General features: G+C 40.0%; 1 protein-coding gene across 3 annotated transcripts; it reads right to left on the bottom strand.

Annotated features, from left to right (window-relative positions):
• Positions 1–318: 318 nt before the first annotated feature.
• On the bottom strand, positions 319–22,484 carry DCK (deoxycytidine kinase). 3 transcript variants are annotated; one of them, XM_005881626.2, is made up of 7 exons: positions 22,322–22,484; positions 16,606–16,721; positions 9,407–9,600; positions 8,083–8,230; positions 6,347–6,462; positions 5,360–5,450; positions 319–1,171 (listed from the first exon to the last, which is right to left on the bottom strand). In XM_005881626.2, exons 1-7 carry the CDS (start codon positions 22,410–22,412, stop codon positions 1,145–1,147), a joined length of 783 nt encoding a protein of 260 aa, XP_005881688.1. In that variant the 5' UTR covers positions 22,413–22,484; the 3' UTR covers positions 319–1,144. The 3 variants fall into 3 exon arrangements, with proteins under 3 accessions (XP_005881688.1, XP_014384983.1, XP_014384982.1); XM_014529497.1 differs by having other exon boundaries at positions 9,407–9,516; XM_014529496.1 differs by lacking the exon at positions 22,322–22,484 and adding an exon at positions 21,082–21,229.
• Between the last annotated feature and the right edge of the window lie 6 nt (positions 22,485–22,490).

Raw genomic sequence — 22,490 nt, 5'->3', positions numbered from 1 at the left:
GAGAAACATCAATTGGTTTCCCTCTGCACATGCCCCAACTGGGGACTGAACCCTCAAACCAGGCATGTGCCCTAACCAGGAATTGAACTGGCATAGGATATCATCCAATCAACTTAGCCACCTCACCGGGCCTTCACCTATAAGTTATTATTATTTTTAAAATATACTTTTATTGATTTCAGAGAGGGAGAGGGAGAGAGAGATTAAAACATCAATGATGAGAGAAAATCATTGATCAGCTGCCTCCTACATGCCCCCTATTTGGGATCAAGCCTGTAACCTGGGCATGTGCCCTTGACCTGAATCGAACCTGGGATCCTTCAGTCTGCAGGCCGCTCTATCCACTGAGCCAAACCAGGTAGGGCGCTTATAAGTTGTATTTTAAGAAACATTTCCTCTTTAATCATCCAAAACCCCGTGCAAAAAGATGAAGTCTCACCCATAGTACAGATGTATGCCATTACAAACTGGGAACATAGTCTAACTTGCTCCTCTATGAATATATTATAGACACACTAATAAATATCAATGGATTAAATATTACATCTGATCTTATCTTCCACATAAATTGAGATAGAAGGGAAGGCAATGGATCAAAGTACTTCAAATAAAACAATTCTTTTTCTAGAGATTCCTTAAATTCCACTTTTCAACTTTTTGTGCTAATTTACACCAGACACATTACCATTTTCTATGAAACAAAGTTTCCAGTTAAGAAATCCAGTTAAAAAACTAGTCAACAATGAGATGAGAAGCACCAGGAAAAAAGCCTACCTGCTGAGGAGGATAACAGGGGAAAGACAGAGAAGCGTGGGTCCTTTGTGATATAGGACCTTTAGCCACTATAGTGATTCTGGAACCATCTACCTCCAGACTTCTTGTCATGAGAGATAATTAAATGTCTGGTTTTTATACAAAGGAAGGAAGGAAGAAGGAAGGAAGGGAGGAAAGGAGGGAAGGAGGGAGGGAGGGAAGAAGCTGGTCATAAACTTTCATATAGGACTCATAAAAAATCATTTTTTCTTGGAACAAAAATGGTTAAACACTTGGGTTTTCTAAAGAGACTTGTATAAATACAAAGCTACAAAGATACACAAAGCTGAAGTGTCTGGAATCATTTTTCTTCCTGAAGTCTTCAGCAAGATCACAAAGTGCTCAAAAATTCTTTGACCTGAGAGGAGGAAAAACATATTAATATAATTATTTGACTAATTTGAGATAAATAATATTCATCTTCATTTAAAAGTATATAACAATTGAGGACCCACCTGTATAAATAACTCTATCACAAAGCCGTAGCATTTACTTTAAAAGATCTATACATATAAAGAGGTAATATGCTAATTGTCCGTTGCAGTGTCCCAGTAACTACCAATCTGCATATTGACAGACCAGCAGGAGGCTATGCGTGCAGCAGGGGGCAGGTGGCCGGAGCCAAGTTCCTAGGGGTCTGAGGAGAGTGCCTGACAGGAGCCCGGACTGCAAAGATGGAAGAGGAAGCGGCCACGGGGAGCTCTTCCAATCCCCCTGCACGGACACCCTACCCCAGCCCCTGCTGACCCCGGGGGGAAGGACACTCTACCCCAGCCCCTGCACCCCCGGGGGGAAGGACACTCTACCCCAGCCCCTGCACCCCCGGGGGGAAGGACACTCTACCCCAGCCCCTGCACCCCCGGGGGGAAGGACACTCTACCCCAGCCCCTGCACCCCCGGGGGGAAGGACACTCTACCCCAGCCCCTGCACCCCCGGGGGGAAGGACACTCTACCCCAGCCCCTGCACCCCCGGGGGGAAGGACACTCTACCCCAGCCCCTGCACCCCCGGGGGGAAGGACACTCTACCCCAGCCCCTGCACCCCCGGGGAGAAGGACACTCTACCCCAGCCCCTGCACCCCCGGGGGAAGGACACCCTACCCCAGCCCCTGCACCCCCAGGGAGAAAGACACTCTACCCCAGCCCCTGCACCCCCGGGGGGAAGGACACTCTACCCCAGCCCCTGCACCCTGGGGAGAAGGACACTCTACCCCAGCCCCTGCACCCCCAGGGTGATGGGGAAGCTGACCGGATGGAGAGAAGACCCAGCCTCGGGGGTAGCTGCAGCCCACACCTCCGACTCCAGATCTCTTCCCCCGCCACCCCCGCCAGGGGCACCCACAATAGCACGCCGACCCCCCCGGAGGCCCGGGGGGCCTGGGCCCCGCCACTGCCAGGCCCCCTCTGCTGGGTCTGGGCACGCCTCTTCTCCCTACAACTCCAGACCCGGGTGGAGGCAGGCCTGAGGGGCCCCCACAGGGTCAGACCCTTCCCGCCCTCCGCCCCCACAGCAGCAGCAGCAGCGCCGCCTCCGCAGCAGAAGTCAGAAGTGCGCTGAACCTCGCTGGGGGCGCAGCTAAACCCGCCCTCCTAGCCCACCTGGCTCCGCCCTGGGCTGGCTCCCAACCCGCTCCAGGAGACTGGAGCCCCGCCCTGAGCAGGTACAGCTGCAAAACAGCCAAGCAGGAAGGTTTGACAGCTACTCCCCCTTCGGCTTCACCACCCCCCTAGCGCCCCCCTAAAGCCCTGCCCCCCACCAGCGCCTCCAGGGACAACCACTGCTACAGGGCTGCTGGCCAAAGCCCACTCCTCCGAGACCTGCGGAACCCTCTGCAAAGCTTCCATAGCTACAGTCCCAGGAAACAATCATGCCCTCCTCCCCTAATCAGCACCTGCTACCTGCGAGGGTACCCGTGAGCTTAGAAATAACAATCCCTTCCCGTTTAGACATCACTTACTTGATGAAACATTTCTAGGTTTATTAGCTCAGAACCTCCTCATGACAACCCAGTGAGGTAGGCGGAGAAGAGATTACAGTTCCCATGGTATATGCGTATATATTCAGAAATGAAGCTCAGAGAGGAAAAGTGTCAAGCCCAGTGGTTCCCAAGGTGCAGCACATGCCCCACAGGGTGGGCAATTTGATTTTAAGTGGGAGCAATTCGAGAATGAGTTAACAGTGAATTTTTTGCATTTCTTATGGTTCTAGAAGGCCTCGTCTACTATCCTACATAATAAAAGACTAATATGCAAATGACCGAATGGTGGAATGACCCATCACTATGATGCGCGCTGACCACCAGGGGGCAGACACTCAACGCAGGAGCTTCCCCATAGTGGTCAGTGTGCTCCCACAGGGGGAGCGCCGCTCAGCCAGAAGCCGGGCTCACGGCTGGCGAGCACAGCAGCAGTGATGGGAGCCTCTCCCACCTCCGTGGCAATGCTAAGGATGTCTGACTGACGGCTTAGGCCCACTAAGCCGTCAGTCGGACATCCCCCCAGGGCTCCCGAACTGCGAGAGGACACAGGCCAGGCTGAGGGACCACCCCCCAAGTGCACAAATCAGTGATGGTGAACCTTTTGAGCTCGGCGTGTCAGCATTTTGAAAAACCCTAACTTAACTCTGGTGCCGTGTCACATATAGAAATTTTTTGATATTTGCAACCATAGTAAAACAAACACTTATATTTTTGATATTTATTTTATATATTTAAATGCCATTTAACAAAGAAAAATCAACCAAAGAAATCAGTTCGAATGTCACCTCTGACACGCGTGTCATAGGTTCGCCATCACTGCTCTAGTGTATTAATAAATACTTTAGTAGTAAAAGCTGAATGACATAAAATGTAATTAAAGGAGTTATTCAATTTAGCCTAAGATTGATATAGTTCTATAACAGCCATAATCTCTAGTTTTATAATCTTTAATTTTATAATCATAATTTTATCTCTTTATAATACCTCAGACCACTGACATGTGCAGCTTTAGTATTGATAACATTAATAACTGCAATGGTTTAAACAATTCTGAAGGTTCAGACATGTAACATATCTGTAATTTTTCTTTTCTTGCAATATTTCCCCCTCCCCCAGTTAATTTTCTATAATTTCTCTGAAGCACAAATTTGAATCTTGTATATACTCTAATGTTAAAGTATGAGGAAAGGTAATATAAGCAGTGACTGAATCTAGCCAACTAACCAACAGCACAGTAACAAGATTCTATTCTCTTCACGTTCTAGACTACACAGTAATTCTCCTGAATAGACAACAATTATTGCCATGTAAAAATATTTCAAAAAGAAAACCAACTGCTAACATTATTAATGAAGACAAAAAATAAATAATACAAAATGATTTCTAGTCAATCTTCACAGAAATGTTACAATAAAATTTTAAAAAAATGGTTTTACAGATTCATTTCCGTTAAAATGATGGTTGGCTGTTAGTGCTTCAGTGGCTGACTTAATTTAAGTTATCATTTAAGTGAATTCCATCCTATATTTTTAAATATCATTTATAATAAGAAAGAAGTCACTTGAATTTTCCAGATATGCTTTAATTTATATGATGGAAAAACAAGTATCTGCGATAGTAGTTATCTAATATGTTGAGGTTTTAAAAATTCTTGAGATATATCCCTTAATGAATGTCAAGTACCTATTAGGAAATAGCAAACATTTTGTGACAGGAGAAAAGAAATGTCAAATTTATCTCAAAACTAAACGAACACAAAAGTGTGGTTTCTTTAGACCTTAGATCACTAATTTAATTAACACAAATACATAAATATTTGTTATATACTTCTCATGACTATTCTCTCTCAAGTATTCATTAATAAGTTCTCTCCCAGTATCTTTATCAATAAAGGCACCACTCACTTAAATAGAATATACCAAACATCTGGGGCATAGATTAACTCTGATTAAGACAATGACTCAATGATTAGACAATGACAATTCATCATTGACAAGATCCCAAATAGCCTGGCCAGCATGGCTCAGTGGTTGAGCAGTGACCTATGAACCAGGAGAGGTCACGGTTCAATTCTAGGTCAGGGCCCATGCCAGGGTTGTGGGCTCGATCCCCAGTCAAATAAATTTCAAAACTAAAACTCCTTTCATCTCAAGACTTCAGCTAACATAAAAATGGATAAGATCTGTATTTTACAATTTCAAGTATTCTTCATATTGAATTTAGTTGAAAAAATAAACAAATAGTTTATTATTAAAATGGCTAAAGATTGGTGGTATAGGGAAAGAGGAAGAAGCAGAGAAGCAAACAAGAACTTTTGTGAATATTCCTGTATCTCAGATAAAGGAACTAAAGGATTAAAAAGCTCCTTATTTTAGGTAAGGCCACAAAGCTAGAATTACAAGTTAGGATTACAATCTAAATAGTCTAAATCCCTCTAAAGCTTTTAATTGCCCCTTAATGTAACTTTATGTAGTCATTTCTGTTAGAAAATTGTTTTCTCACAAATTAGAATACCTTTTTAGACAAGACCAAGCAAATACTAGTTTATACTCTTTGTATAAATCTACCTTTTCAACCAGACTGTCGTGTTTGTCTTTAAAGTCTTCATTAACATCCAATATTAAGACAGGCACTTCTTGTAGATAATCAAAGTTGGTTCTATTTAAAGAGTGATGAACAAAACAGTTAGAAAAAGCAATAAATAAGAGAAAAACGAAAAACTCATTATTATAACACAGAAAAATCAAAATGTCAATCATTTTTCTATTAAAGTTATTCTTTAAGTACTTCATCGGACAGCCCCTTCTTTCTCACCTAGATTTACGTACACATATCTAAAAATCTCAGGTATAATATATAAAGCTAGGCATTGTGATATGTAACAGTCCTCAAAAACCAAAAACATACTGCATAGTAGGAGGAATGCTTGCATTTTAAAGATAAAACTAAAATTCAAGGAGACCACTCCGAAACTCAGAGATTGTCCAAGATACATACTCTTAAAAATTATGCTATACTACCTCCCAAGTCTTGATCTAAGAAACAAATGTGAAATATTTTACTTTAAAATAGTCTCTGAGCCGAAACCAGTTTGGCTCAGTGGATAGAGCGTCGGCCTGCGGACTGAAAAGTCCCAGGTTCGATTCCGGTCAAGGGCATGTACGGGTTGCGGGGGCACATCCCCAGTGGGAGATGTGCAGGAGGCAGCTGATCGATGTTTCTAACTCTCTATCTCTCTCCCTTCCTCTCTGTAAAAATTCAATAAAATGTATTTTAAAAAAAATAAAATAAAATAGTCTCTGAGAGTACCTAAATAATATACACAGATATATTTCCTACTTTATCACTTAATGTGAAATTCCTTATATTATGCTGTCAATACCACTGGGGGAAATTAGCTATAAAAACTTTAAGGAAATGGATCTCATTGAAATAAAAAGAATCAAAATCCACACCTAATTTGAAAATAAAAAATTGGACATATTGTACATTTTTAATTAAAATTTGACAGAAGTATTAAAAATGAGTAGTAAATAAGAATAAGGAAGTCTTACTTCAGTGTTCTGTGCAGGAGCCAGCTTTCATGCTTATAGTGAAGCTTCTCTAAATATTCAAGAGGAATGCCTTGTTCTTCATTTCTTCCCCGTAAATATATTCTACTCAAGCATTTCTAAAAGCAAGCAATAAGAAGAGAGGGTAACCCTGGCTGGTTTGGCTCAGTGGATAGAGCATCGGCCTGGGGACTGGGTCCCGAGGAGTTCGATTCTGGTCAAGGGCACATGCCTGGGTTGCAGGCTCAATCCCCAGTAGGGGGTAGGGGGCATGCAGGAGGCAGCTGATCAATGATTCTCATCATTGATGTTTCAATCTCTCTCTCCCTCTCTCTTCTTCTCTGAAATCAACCAAAATATATTAAAAAATGAAAAAGAAGAGAGGGTGGGGGGGGACAATTATTCTTGTCTGATGCCATTAAATTTTTCTTCTTTAGTGTCTTTTTAGTCATGCTAACGAAAATCTCTATTCCTTCCAAGAACAAACAATAGTTCCTTTTTCCCTCCCTATACTTTTCAACGATTTGGTGGATCTAAACCAAATAGCACTTTCAAAAATAAGTCTATAAACCTTTGGCACTCACATTTGAAATGTATTGTCTAAAATAAGTTTGATGAAAAGAAAAAAGTTCAGAATAAAACTGTGCTGCTAATTCTATTATAAATTCTCTTTTCAAATAATTAAATGATCCTCTAATCAAAGGATATCATAAATATTAATGAAATAATAGATTTATATTAGACTTTAAGATATTATCTGTTTCTAACAATGAAATTATCATTATTCTTTCTTCTATATTTGCATTTATTTTCATAATTAAAAAATTATTTTCAGAAATAAAAGTAAATTTCAAAATTATTATTAAATTCTGGTTTACTTGATATTAGAAGAACAAAATCATCACTTAGAATCAAAAACATAGTTCCTTTGAAAACTGAGCTTCAATATAACACAGTATTCTTTCAGGCTAGGAGTCGTAACATTTACATGCATCAGAACCTACTTTGTGACTCAAGGAATAAGTAGAAATAAAAATCTAAGAAAAATGGGAATGCAAGCACCAAAACCAGAAATTTAATAAATGTAAGCTCTCGTTTAGGTTAGTTTTATGAAAGGCATCCCACTTGGTCTTCCTGCATTCATTACATAATTTCATATGTAAACAATAGCTATGTTACAACCTATGATGAAAGGCACAATTTCAAGTAAACTCCCTTAACTAAAAATGGCAAGGGTCCACTAAGTCTCTTCTCAACTATAGCTGCTACTACCCACCCATTCCAAACCAAAACCACGAAAGATTTCCTCTTATCAATTTTGCCATTCATTCAGCAAATATTTACTGTGTATCCAAGGCTTATTCTAGACAGTGAAAATTCAACAGTAATTAAAATATCCAAAGTCTCACCTCATGAAGCCCATATTCTAGAAGTTGCTTAAGCAAGTTTCTTAATCTAGTTGTGATAAGATACTCTGCAAAAGTTAAGAAATAATGAAGAACAGAACTGAGATAGAACAAACAAGAACCTAAAAGAGCAACCTGCCAAATCTGGGTTTCTAGTTTGCTGAGAAAATAGAATGCTTCTATCTACACAGTTCTCAGTTTTTAATTTGGAGGTAGGAATCTAGAGGGTTGAGAGTGAAGTTTATTATTCTGCCTTCACTGCATAACACTGAAAATTTTCTAAATATTACTTTAAATTTTCAAAGGAACAAGCAAATGTTTATTAAGTCTCACCTCTGGACTAGCTCGAAGATAAATGATTCCATCCAGTTCAAGGCTTTGGCCAAATTGGTTATTCATCCAGTCATGCCAGTCCTGATAAATTGTCCACTCTGTTTCATTCATACATTCAGATTCATACAAATTAGATGCAAAAATATACCTGAAAGAGAGTTTACATAAATCCTTTCCAAAAAATACAGAGAAATAGAAAAGAGAAGATGGATCTACCAAATGGACATGGAAACTTCTCCTAAAATCTGTGGCAGATAATGCCTTGGATAACAGGAAAAAAAACCAATAGAGTATCTCCAAATACAGAAAATTATGTATTGCCCAGTGGTTCTCAGAAATGTGGTGTGAGGACCCCTGGTACACCCCAAGACCTTTCCAGGGGTTTTGTGTGAGAGGCCAGATAACTTTATACTTCAACCAAAAAAATATATTCAACAGAGTAAATACAGAACCATAAATGAGAACCCAGCTGTCCTCCATTAAATCAGGCATTAAAGAGATTCACAGAAATGTAAAATGCTCTTCTCACTATTTCTTTTTGCTTTGAAAAATGTAATTTTCACTAGTATGTTATTTATGTTTATATATGAGTTTTTATAACTAACTTTAAATAAATTTTTCCATTTCTCAATCTTAATTTCTAATAACAGAAATATGAATAAGACACAAAGATCTTTGAACTTCTCGATAATTATTAAGAATGGAAAGGGGTCCTGAGAACAAAAGTTTGAGAGCCCCTGTTCTGAGCTAACTCTAGAGATTAAAAGAATCCTTGCATACCCAGGGTAATTCCAAGGCCCCCTTAAAGATTTTTTACCTTCTTGCTCCAGGTGAGTCTACAATATAGTTCAGATTTAACCAGAGCAGATGAGAATTTTAAGAGGGTTGGAGGAAAAAAATTTCTCTACAAATTTGAATGAGATGGCCACATATTCCCTATAGTTTCCATGGAATCGAGAAATTATCTATAATAATAAGTATAATATGCTAATTAGACTGGATGTCCTTCCAGACGACCTTCCAGACGAAACCAGGGCTGTGAGGGAAGCCCAGGTCCTGGGTACCAAAGGGAAGCTGGTGCTGGCAGCCAGGGGCAGGAAGGCCTACTCTTGCACTAATTTTGTGCATCGGGCCTCTAGCAAATACTATAACTTCCCTAATGCCATTAGTTTGAAACTGCTAAAAGTATTAAATGTCATTCTCCATCTCAAATCCCCAACTCAACCTCTCTTATTACTTTGAATCCAAAGAAATAGAAAGAAAAAAAAAATTCCAGTTCTAAGCCAAGGATCCAACCTAATAAGTACAAGTAATTTATATATACCTGTCACTATACACAGATCGTTCAAAAAATAATACAGGTTTCTCCGCATCTTTGATCTTGCCGTTGAGAGAGGCAAGCTGAGCTCGTATGCGACTGAGGCAGGCATATGCCTGGAAGGTAAAAGACCATCGCTCAGGTTTCTCATACATCATCTGAAGAACATTCCCACCACTTTTCTGAGATGTAGTCAGTTCCTGTTTCAAATTTGAAAAAAAGAAACAAAAAGCAAAGTTAATGATCAATAGGCCTATTTTAATTTTTTTAAAAAGCTTATAAAGAAAAGTTGGATAAATAAATGCATCATGATTAGCAAAACCAAAATGAGTAAGTCCTCTTCTTTCTTCTCTTTCCCACTGTATTTTTAGGTTACCTGAAGCCTGGAAGAATTTGAAAAGCTAGCTTAACCACCAATTCCTTAGATCTTTTTCACAAGATGTCACAAACAGCCTATGTCAGAAATTATTTGTTTGGTCCAAATGGAACTCTTAAGACATTTAAATTAGTTGTCAATATCTAAAAGCTAAATAATTTCATATAATATAGCTGGATGTTTATCTTCTTTTTAAAAATAGGAAAACAAAGTAATACTGTGCCTGAATTTCCTCTTGGTAAAAATCAGTTAGAGCAAAGTCACATGTGCTTCACTAGGTAGGACACATGCTCTCTAGTTTATAAGCCCCACCATTCCCTGTTGAGACTCCAACTTTATGAATACTAACTGCTGGATACACAAGAGAAGTTAGCAATCAAGCACAAGCTTCCATTCTACACATAAAAATATCAGGCATACATTTTTCAAGTTGTTATTTCATCTTATAATAGTAGTAAGTGAGTCAAAATTGGTATTCCTTTTTAGTTCCTGTCTGTTTTCAGTTTTTCTATTTTCTCCTTGGATGTCAGGTGGTCAACACGGTTACCTCTTTAAAGTCCCTTCCTTGACAGCCCCTTCTAATCAGAAAATAAGTTTATTAGATTGTGTCAAAAGTATAAGTAAATACCCTAAGAACCTTAATGCATAATTTTTGTGACCTCCATTTTGGCCGCAAAAGTAATGTGCTTCCTTCCTTTTCTCAGCGATTACTAATGACAACTAATTTGCATGTCCCCTATCCTGTACTTTTAACTATTGCAAGCATTCCCCTTCAAAAGAAAAGGTAGTTAAATTTGTGTTTTCAAAGAATATTTTCATCATGTACTGTTACTTAGTAAAGTTTGGCAGGTCTAAAATAATTTCATAAACTTTTAAGTAATTAACATGCATTTTTTCTTAACAAAACTTCCTTCACCTTTCCTGGATGTCAGATACTCCTTCAAAGAAGGTCTATGAGTAGATCAAAAAACATTTGCATTTACCTGCAGTGAAAAAGAATCCAATGAAACAGAAAAACCAGGTCATGTTAAATTTATTTCAATACTGACACCAGATTTTATAAGACACATTTCCTCATTTCTTCAAAAGGAGATGGAGCATATTTTTAAAATATTATTTTATTGATTTTTACAGAGAGGAAGGGAGAAGGATAGAGTTAGAAACATCAATGAGAGAGAAACATCGATCAGCTGCCTCCTGCACAACCCCTACTGAGGATAGAGCCCACAACCAAGACACATGCCCTTGACCGGAATCAAATCCAGGACCGTTCAGTCCACGGGCCGATGCTTTATCTACTTAGCCAAACCGATTAGGGCATTGATGGCATATTTTAAAGATAATCTTAACATGGGAAGAGAAGGTAAGGGAGATACATCTTATATGGCACTTAGTCTCATTATTTTGCTAATATCTGTGGCAGCTTGTCAATACATAGCAACATTACAGCCACTAGGTGGCAGGTTAAAAAAAAAAAAGCTTAAAAAAAGAAAAACCCAAGCTAAGCTAACAAGTGAAAATTTAGGTTCTGACTAGAACAGATCAAAAGTATCAACAGCCCAATTCTTCCAGCTCTACACCAACTGCCCAGAGTGTGATTAAACGGAGAACATCCAAATCAGGACTGGCCTTGAAAGGGTTGAAACTGAAGACAGTCTACTTTTCACTACTGATGATATTCTAAGAAAACTGAGATTTGGACAATGGGTGATTCACACTCTAACATTAAGGATTAGATCAGGGATGGGTATAAAAAAAAGGTATTCAGTATGAAAAAAGGAAATCCCCTTTCGTGAGTTTAGTGGAGGTCCAGAAAAAATAAAGTATCCAGCCCAGCTGGGTGGCTCAGTTGGTTGAGCACTGTCCAGTACACCAAAAAGGTTGCGGGTTTGATTCTCAGTCAGGGCACATACCTAGGTTGCCGTTTCATCCCCAGTCAGGGCACATACAGGAAGCAACTGATCAATGTTTCTCTCTCACATTGATATTTCTCTCCCTCCCCCTCCTCTTTTTAAAATCAGTGAAAAATATCCATGGGTGAGGATTTTTTTTAAAGTGTACAGATACAGGGAATACACTCGTCCACCACCCTCACACTCTACAATCTTGTACCCCAAAATACTATCCTCATGAGGCAGGAAAGTTAGAATAGGGAACAAAGGCCGCAAGCTCTAACCCTCCTTCAACTTGGCTGGAACATCACACACACAACCTTCACTGACCACCTGTTCCCTGAGAAGAGACAAGGATGAATGGCAACAGCAATCACCCACCAGTGTCACAAGCAGAGGACCATCCTATTCCACACCCCCCTTGCCCACGTTTAATAAAAACCTTCCACCCAGACCCCACTGAGGTATTCAGTATGAGGTCACCTGCTCTCACTTCTCTAGTTCAGACTATCACTTTAATAAATTTATTGTGCTTTAACTCCTGTCACACTCTTGACTCCTTTCTTATTCCCTAACAAAAACCTGGATCAAGTTGAGGTATCCCTTAACATCCCACACACTGTCTGAAACTCCACCTAGAAGTACAAAGGACTAACAACATAGTAGCTCTCAATACACACCCAAAGAAAACTATCCTCAGAGAATGAGCACCAAAATCCAATGGAGGTAATCAAATTGTAACATATGACTGGATTGCAGTAGTCTGATAAAAGTATATGTTAATAATAATAATAATAATAATAATAATAGCAGCATCTCCACAGTAGTTTTAAAGAAAGGTCAGTTTGGAAATTTGACTCTAGTACATGTGAAGAAATACCCCAGTCCATAAACACAAGTATCAGGTCCATGAAGCCAAAAGATTTTCAAAATGATGACAGATGCATCAATGTATCACAGTATGACGACATCAGTCATTAAGATAATATAACTAATTCCCTGACTCTGATTCTAAACAGACAACCTTCCTGGTATAAACTGTCTTCCCATGCATATGAATGCAATGTTTGCAACATTTCCTCTCCAATATCAACCAGAGTTCAATACACTCCCAACACTAACAGTGATTCACTAGGGCAGTCATTTTTTAATATTGGTGTGTTTGTTTTTTTGAGAGCGAGAGAGACACTTATGTGAGAAACATTGATCAGTTGCCTCCCATACGAACCCTAACTGGGAACTGAACCAGCAACCTAGGTATGTGCCCTAACCAGAAATCGAACCCACAACCAACCTGAGCCACCCAGCCAGGGCAGGGCAGTCATTTTTAACCAGGAGGCATCCATAAGGAACTGCTTATTTTTAAAAGCACCCCAAATCATTGAGATTTTTAAGAGTTCCTTCTAATAGTTGAGAATTATGGGCCTACTTTGAGACTGGATTGACCTAATTCAATGAATTTGGTAATTACATTTCTCTCTGCAAATTAAAATTTTGGCATTTTGGCCCTAGCTGGTTTGGCTCAGTGAATCAAGCGACTAAAGGGTCCTGGGTTTGATTCCAGTCAAGGGCACATGTCCCGGTTGCAGGCTCGATCGATCCCCAGTAGATCAGGCAGGCAATCAATCAATGGCAGGCAATTCTCTCTCATCATTGATGTTTCTCTCTCTCTCTCTCTCTCTCTCTCTCTCCCCCTTACTCTCGGAAATAAAAATTTTTTTTTTAAAAAAGCCTTTAACAGCCTGTATTTTTCACTTGATAATAAATGTCTATTTTTTTAAAAAAATAAATAAATAAAAATTAAAAAGCCTTTAAAATTTTGGCATATTGGTTTTTATATATCAGTTTCTGTTATACAGAAACTGATTAATGTGAAGTATACTGAGAGGCAGAGACATTTAATGTGTCAACAAAACAGTCATATATATTTCATGAGTTAGAAGCTTATGACATTAAAACTAAAATGGACCTTAACTGGAGGTCACCTAATCCAATCTAGTCTAACACTGCCCCAATGAAAGAATCCCGTCTCTATTTTTGACATTGTTTTAATTTGGCTTTCTACCTAACACCTGATTATAACTGCACTGACAGCTGATCCCAGAAATGGGAGTAAAGAGGCATTTTTAGAACACAAGTCTCATTTCTAAAGGTAAGCAAACTTGAGTGGGGCACTTTAGTGAAAGAGGCCCTGAGACATACTTTAGGAAGAAAGATGCAGGGTGGAAGAAGATAAAAGATTTAAAAAGAAAATGAGCAAAAGGATCTGAACAGGGACTTCACAAAAGAAATCCAAAAAAACAAAATGACAAATTAATTAATTAAATAAAGGAGCACAATCTCATTAGTAATCAGGAAAATACAAATTAAAAACAAAATATATTAAACATTTAGCAGAATGCCAAAAATTAGGAAGCTGAACAATACTAAATACTGGCAAAGATATGGAGTAGTAATAGCTTGAGTACACTGTGGGAACTGTAAACTAATAAAAACACTTTGGAAAACAAGCATCTTATGTACACCCCCACTGTCCAATAATTTTATTTTATTCCTAGAGAAAATCTTGCATTTGTGCCCCAGGATTCATGTTCACAGCAAAGCTGTTTTTACAGCAACTAAGCTAGAAACGACTCAAAATTTGATCGCAGGTGTAGAATGGACAAATAGTGACATATGAATACAATTTAATACTATATGGCAATGAAAATGAACAAGCTATAGCTGCATGCAACAATATGGACAATTTTCACCAACTTACCAAGCAAAAGATACAAGAGGAAAAAGAATGCAAACGGTTGATTTTGTTTATAATATTCAAAAACAGACAAAATTAAGTTGTATTTCTTAGAAACATGTTCATTTGTGGTCAAATTATTTTTAGAAATCAGGAAAATTATTACCACAAAAATTATTTTATGAGTGATTATCCCAGTGGAGTTGTTCATCTAGGGAATGAACTATTGTAACTTGAGAAGAACTTCTATAATGATAGTAATGTTCTCTTTCTTGACCTGGATGATGGTTACAAAGATAGCAGCCTTAAAATTGTTCTTCAAACTGTACATAGGTTTTATATACTTTTCTTTAGTTATATCATATGTTAATAAAAAAATGTTGAACGAAAGAAGTGTACAAATTTACCCCATTTTAAAATTCTGCTAAAGGCTAACCATGCTTTTCCCCAGCAGAAAAGAAAATTGATCCATATAGAAATGAAGTCCCTTCAAGCCTTAGTCCTGAGTATTCTAAGGATTTGGGTGTACTGAATGGGTTCTAGACCTAAAGTTAACTACACCTGGCAAATAGGTTTGAGAAAATACCTTTAGTTATTCAAAATTAAACATCCTCAAAGTTTACAGATGATTTTAGATAGATAGATAGATAGATAGATAGATAGATAGATAGATAGATAGATGATAGATAGATAGATGATTGATAGATAGATAGATTTCAGAGAGGAAGGGAGAGGAAGATAGAAATATCAATAATGAGAGAGAATCATTGATTGGCTGTCTCCTGCATACCCCTACTGGGGATCTAGCCCAAAACCCAGGCATGTGCCCTGACTAGGAATTGAACAGTGACCTCCTGGTTCACAGGTAGATGCTCAACCACTGAGCCATGCCTGGTTAGGCAACAGATTATTTTAATAATAATTTCTTCTTGTGCCCTAACCGGTTTGGCTCAGTGGATAGAGCGTCGGCCTGTGGACTGAAGGGTCCTAGTTATTTCCAGATTCCTTATACCAACAGCTAAACTCTAAAACATAGACTTTTTTTCAATCTTCTGTCCACCTCGGCTCTAACAAAGCTTTAAGCACACATTCCCACTGTGAAGGTTTCTGCTATACAGCTATGCAGCTTTCAGTTTTAATCCTCACTTCTCCAGAAATAAAAGTATTAGCAATAAGATATCTCTCCTTCATACACATACAATAAAAAATTGTGCTATAAAAAAATGAGATTTGCCCAGCCATCATGGCTCAGTGGTTGAGCATCATCCCAGGGTTCAATTCCTGGTCAGGGCACATGCCCAAGTTGTGGGCTCAATCCCAGTGGGGGGTGTTCAGGAGGCAGCCCATTAATGATTCTCTCTCCCTCTCCCTTTCTCTCTGAAGTCAATAAAAATAAATGTATTTTTTTAAATAAATATAACTGTTATTCCCTTTTTCTCATTCACAACATAGAATGAATAATGCTGAGAAATTGAAACTTGTGTCCAGGATGAAAGTCTGGCAAAAATGACAGTACACAGAAATGGGAGCTTAAACAGTTCATTCTAAGACAAAAGGCTTAAAAAATAAACTAATAAAATTCAGTTACTGGGTAGTTTTGTTTTTCTTTTTTTTTTTCTTTCTTTCTTTATTTATTATTATTTTTATTTCTTTTTTTCCTTTTTTTTTATTAGTTAAGGTATTACAAATGTGTCCTCATCCCCCCCCTTTAACCCCCAACCTCCCCCGCCCCGCACACTCATGCTCCCATCCCCCTGTTGTCCATGTCCATTGGTTTGGCTTATATACATGTATACAAGTCCTTCGGTTGATCTCTTCCCCTTACCCCTGCCCTCCCCTACTTTCCTAATGGGGAAGTTTTGTTTTTCTTGTTTGCTTATGTTTTTTTAAACAAAAAGTAAAAAGCAACTCAAGGAATTTAACTTGCAATTAGATTTTTTAAAACATTTAAATTAATTTTTGAAAACTTTAAAAATTTTACTTAGATATAATCAAGTACATAAATCTTAGATGCATATTGTCCAATGTTTACATAGATAAACATCCTGTACTACTACCCAAATGAACATAAAGACTTAAAGCTCGATTTCAAAGTTTTATTGGAAAAAGGAAAAACAAGCAAACACCCAAGAGATTAAATACTATTGCTTCTCTAAGCCAAACGGTTTTTATTTTACTTAGTTAAATTTTATTTTCATACCTGAAATTCATCTTGAGTACTTTGAACATTGCACCATCTGGCAATAGGTTCAGGAACCACTTCACAATCCTGGCAGACTTGTTTAAGGATATTCACAAATGTTGACTTCCCTGCAGCTATTGTGAAGAGGAAAAGTAAAACTGAGGAAAATAACTTATCAGGGGAAAAAAAGCCAAAATAGTCTTCAGCTTTTCAAAAAGTATAATCATACACAGCATAACAACATTTCACTCAATGTTGAACTACATGTATTTTGGTGGTTCCCTCAAGACTATAATGATGCTGAAAAATTCCTATCACCTAGAGACACATAGATGTCTAACGTTTTAGCACAAGGCATTATTCACATACTAATGGCCCAGTGCACAAATTTGTGCACAGTGAAAGGAAATAAATTAGAAGAAATATTTTAATATCGCCATTCACCCTTTCTCTATAATAAAAATGTCAACCAAATTCACGATTCACAATGATAGATTGAAACACATGCCTGCGATTGGCGCCATCAAGAGCTTTATATGTATCGCACATGCGCAAGTCAACTTAGCCTTTTATATGTATAGAATAAACTTGCTTAATTAGACCTGCTTTCTGATGTAGCCCAGTGAAGCACCCCAACTTCTCTTTCAGGCAATTACCAGCAACACAGCAGTAAATATCAACACAAAGCAGATTATTATTGTAGATCACACTGGGAGAACAAACGGTAAAATATTTAACTGCAGCAGTGTTTGACTATATTCTGCGCAGTGAGAAAACCTGAAGTCATTCTCAAGGTTCACCATTTCTTCTTTTCAGGCAGGTCAAGTTTCTAAGCTTTCGAAATCTCTGTTTTCTGGCTAATGAAAAGAAAATAGGATCCCACTGAGTCCCCCATCTACCTGTGCAGGACTTCTGTGAGGATCAAATGAGATGGGGCACAGGGAAACGCTTCAGACATTTGGTTACAGTGTAAAATGTTTGCACCTGGGGGACTCAGGTATAATCAGAACACATTATATTTATAAATGACCCAGGAATACATTCAATGTAATAGTAGGAAAAGTATTGACATAAAATTTAATAGGGTGCAACAGTACTCCTAATGACCATCACACCCTTTCTATCTTAAGTCACCAAATGTGGTTATATTAGACATCTCCAGTCAGCATAATGTGTTTCTCCCCCTTTCTCTCCCTCCCCCCCCCCCACACACAGATAAAAATAAAAAGCAATTTTAGTATGCTTATAAGTAAAGCCTCCTCTTCCTTATAAACTGGGTCCAAAGAGGGCAAAAAGAACTTACCTTTGACTTATAAAACTACATTCAAATCTAGGACATTAAAAGGACAATAGAAAAAAAGAACAAACTGGAAGAACTTTAAAAGATCACACACAGGGCCCTAGCTGTTTTGGGCTCAGTGGATAGAGCATCGGCCTGTGGACTGAAGGGTCCCGGGTTCGATTCCAGTCTAGGGCACATGCCTGGGTTGCTGAATCAATCCCCAGTAGGGTGCATGCAGGAGGCAGCCAATCAATGATTCTCTCTCATCATTGATGTTTCTATCTTTCTCTCTCCCTCTCCCTTCCTCTCTGAAATCAATAAAAATAAATAAATAAATAAATCACACATGGAGGGGGGAAAAGAGGAGGGTCGATAAGGTAACAGACAGAACAGCTGAGGAGAAAAACTTTTAAGGATAAATTAAATGACTATTGGATTTAATAATGGGAAAAACACTGGTAACCACGGATTTTGTGTGGAGAGGGTAAGCATAGGGACTGTACGGCATTTAAAAGGACAATAAGTGAAACATAAAATGATCACCAGACATTCAGTGAGGAGCAAGGGGTCCCAGATGCGAGAGCCCCAGATTGAGAGATGGATGTCTGCCTGCCAGCTTAGGCCCGATTCCCCTGGGGATCGGGCCTAAGCCTGCAGGCGGACACCCCCTGACGGGTCCCGGACTGCCAGAGGGCACAGGCTGGGCTGAGGGCACCCCTCCCCACCCCAGTGTACGAATCTCATGCACTGGGCCTCTAGTCCTATCTAATAATAGACAAACATGGTAATTAACCATACCTCCGCTACGCTTCCCATTGGCTAATCAGGGTGATATGCAAATTAACTGCCAACCAAGATGGCTGCCGGCAGCCATGCAGCTGAAGCGAACATGAGGCTTGGTTGCCCCGGCGATGAAGGCAGCCAAGGTTCCCCACCTGCTGCGTCCGGCTCTGAGCCTGAAAGCAACAGCTCCGGAATGCAACTATGTTTCAATTATAGAAGCGAAACAAACCCCAGAGACCTGCTTTCAGACAGCCGGCATCGGAGCTGGAGCTGCAACAAAGTTTCAATTACAGAAAGTAAATAAATCCCAGAATGAAAAAAGAAAAAGAAAAAAAGGAGAGACTGGCAGCTTCAGTTGCAGGCTGGGCCTGCCTGAAAACAGCCCTCAGCCCTTCATCCAGGCTGGCCAGGCACCCCAGTCGGACCCCCACCCTGAAGGGGGTGCGGGCAGTCTGAAAACAGCCATCAGCCTCTCACCCAGGCTGGCCAGGCACCCAAGCGGGACCCCCACCCTGATCCAGGACACCCTTCAGGGCAAACCAGCTGGCCCCCACCCGTGCACCAGGCCTCTATCCTATATAGTAAAAGGGTAATATGCAAACTGACCCTAACAGCAGAAAGACTGGGAATGACTGGTCACTATGACACACACTGACCACCAGGGGGCAGACGCTCAATGCAGGAGCTGCCCCCTGGTGGTCAGTGCACTCCCACATGGAGGAGCTCTGCTCAGCCACAAGCCAGGCTGATGGCTGCCAGTACAGTGGTGGTGGTGGGAGCCTCTCCTGCCTCTTCAGCAGCGCTAAGGATGTCTGACTGCAGCTTAGGCCTGCTCCCCACTGGCAAGTGGACATCCCCCGAGGGCTGCCAGGCTGCCAGAGGGATGTCTTACTGCCAGCTTAGGCCCAATCCCCTGGGGAGCAGGCCTCAGCCAGCAGATGGTCATCCCCCGAGGGGTCCCAGACTGTGAGAGGGCACAGGCCGGGCTGACGGACCCCGCCCCTCCCCCCCCAGTGCACAAATTTTTGTGCACCGGGCCTCTAGTATGAATATAATATAAAATAAAATGAACAGTTAAGTCTCAAATTCTAGGAATAAGAGAAGAATCACAAATTATTTTCTACAACACAGATTAACAACTTGTACATTTATAGCTTATTTGGGTCTGACAAATTGGAGGGGACATGAGCAACAGTGCAAAAGCATTAAGAGTAACAGGCAAAGCTTCAGTGTCAGGAAAGACTAAGTGGTGAGGAATAAAGCCCATCTAAATAGCAAAATGTTGTCTTACAGAAATGCAGGTTCAGTGTTAGCAAATATTCAGATTTTAGTTCCAGGACCTCAGGGTCACCATAACCTGCAAATGCTCAAATCCCCTATATAAAATGGCATAAATTCACACCATATTACAAAGCTATAGCAATTATAACATTATGATACTGGCACAAAAATAAACACATAGATCAATGGAACAGAGTTGAGAGCCCAGAAATAAACTCATCCATATATGGTCAATTAACTTACGACAGAGGAGCCAAGAATAAACAATGGGAAAGGACAGTCTCTTTAATAAGTGGTGCTGGAAAAACTGGACAGCCATGTGCCAAAGAATGATACTGGACGACTATCTTACACCATACACAAAAATAAATTTAAAATGGGTTGAAGACTTGAATGTAAGACTGAAACAACAAAACTCTCAGAAGAAAATATAGGCCATAACCTTTCTGACATCAGTCTTGGCAATGATTTTATAGATTTGACACCAAAAGCAAAGGCAACAAAAGAAAGTGGGACTACATCAAACTAAAAAGCTTCTGCATGGGAAAAAAATAAAATGAAAAGGCAACCTACAGAATGGGAGAAGATATTTGCAAATGACATATATGATAAGGAGTTAATAAAAAAATATAGAAAGAACTATACAACTCAAAATAAAAAAAAAAACTAACAATCCAATTTAAAAATGGACAGAGTAAAAAATTTTCCAAAGAAGACATGCAGATGGCCAACAAGCATATGACAAACGCTCAACATCACTAATCATCAGGAAAGTACAAAAAACCATGGACCATGGTGAGAAATTACCTCACATCTGTAAGATTAGCTATTATCAAAAAGACAACAAATTACAAGTTTTGGAGAGATTATGGAGAAAACGGAATTCTCATGCACTGTTGATGGGGTTGAATATTGGTAGAACCACTATGGGAAACATGGAGGTTCTTCAAAAAATTAAGAATAGAGTGATCATATGACCAAACAATTTCACTTCTGGGTATCTGCCCAAATAAAACAAAAACACTAATTTTAAGGGGGGGAAAAAATGGCGTAAATCAATGCATATAGCCTGCCCTCAGCATCCACGAACTCCCATCCACAGAAACAGTACCGTATTTATTGGAGGGGAAATCCATGTATAACTTCACCTGCACAGTTCAAATGCATGTTGTTCAAGGGTCCAACTGTATATGGATCTTTTCCACTGGTGTCTTAATATGAGAGCAATGAAACAAAATGTCCTGTTTGAGGGTATGTCCAGCTTTTTTTCTATTCCTTGGAATGCTGCTAAAGCATCTGCTTGCCTTGCTTTTTAAAAGTCCGACTACTTTAAAAATTAAAGAAACAAAAAACAAAATTCAAGTGCTTTGAATGCGGTAAGAATTTAAAACCATTCACTGTATGCATGAATGACTAGTACATAACTTGGAGACAAAAAATAAATTATCTCAAAACAGGAAATGTCAGGCATAGGTTTCCTGTGGTAGGAAATATATAAAAACCAGAAGTTCAGATGCATCTTGCAAAATGCATGAATGGTGTGTTCTGTCCCCATCTGGGTAAAGAACAGAAACATAATGGTCTTGGAATCACAGCCCAAAGTTTACTTGGATGTAGGGTCGTTAGTGAGGAAAGCCATGCTGTTAGATAATTAAAAACCTCTTTCCTTGTACGCCAATGTTTATAGCAGTTTTATTCATAATCGCTGAAAATTGGAAACATGTCCACAACTAGGGAAGAGATAAACTGTGGCATAACCATGCAATGGAATAGTACTAGGCAACAGAAAAGAACTACCGAGACAAGCAACATGGATGAATATAAAATCATTCTGCTAATTTAAAGTATAACACACAAGGCTACACACACTATGATTCCCGCTCTATCACAGTCTGGAAAAGGCAAAACCTGCAAGGACTGAGATCAGTGGTTGCCAAAGGGCACAGGGAACTTCCCGCGGTGGAGATGCTCTCAACCCTGATCCTGGTGGTAGTAGAATGACATTATGTTTGCCAGGCCTCACTGAAGACTACACCTAAAAGGGGTCATTTAACGTATGTCAATTGCACCGGAAGAACTGGCACCCCCCCCCCCCAAAAAAACCACAAACTTTCCCTTTGTGGGGTCCCAACAAAGAGGATGAAACTGGCCCAAAGAGCTGCCAGATGCCCGGGAGGCCGCCGCCGTCGGGGCAGGGAGGGAGCTGGGAGGGAAGAGCAGGAGGGCAGAGAGCAGGAGGGCAGGGAGGGGGCAATTCCAGACCGCAGCCCCACAGCCAGCCTGGGAGGAAGGTCCTCACTGAGGTGCAGCAGAGATGCCGCAAATGCGCGCTTCGCCGCCGCCGTGACCCCCCCCTTCTATGGACCCAACATTGCGCGGGGTTCTTACCGATGTTCCCTTCGATGGAAATTTTCTTGATGCGGGTTCCCTCCGAGCTGGTCGCGGGAGAGGGGCAGCTCCTCTTGGGTGGGGTGGCCATGCCTCGACAGGGGGCGGCCGAGCGCGTCGGGCAGGTGGCTGGGAAGTGGACACAGGTGCTCGCGCCTCCGCCGCCCTG

The sequence above is a fragment of the Myotis brandtii genome, unplaced genomic scaffold, assembly GCF_000412655.1.
Source record: "Myotis brandtii unplaced genomic scaffold, ASM41265v1 scaffold681, whole genome shotgun sequence".
NCBI lineage: Eukaryota > Metazoa > Chordata > Mammalia > Chiroptera > Vespertilionidae > Myotis > Myotis brandtii.
This window is presented reverse-complemented; position numbering and strand designations above follow the sequence as displayed.

Bases quoted from the DNA above. Each gene is read 5' to 3' on its own strand.
- DCK (XM_005881626.2), bottom strand. From the start codon at position 22,412: ATGGCCACCCCACCCAAGAGGAGCTGCCCCTCTCCCGCGACCAGCTCG. The intron at 8,231-9,406 runs GTATATATAAAT...ACTCTCTTTCAG, and splicing joins CGATCTGTGTATAGTGACAG to GTATATTTTTGCATCTAATT. The intron at 6,463-8,082 runs GTGAGACTTAAT...GCTTGCTTTTAG, and splicing joins ATCTTCGAGCTAGTCCAGAG to AAATGCTTGAGTAGAATATA.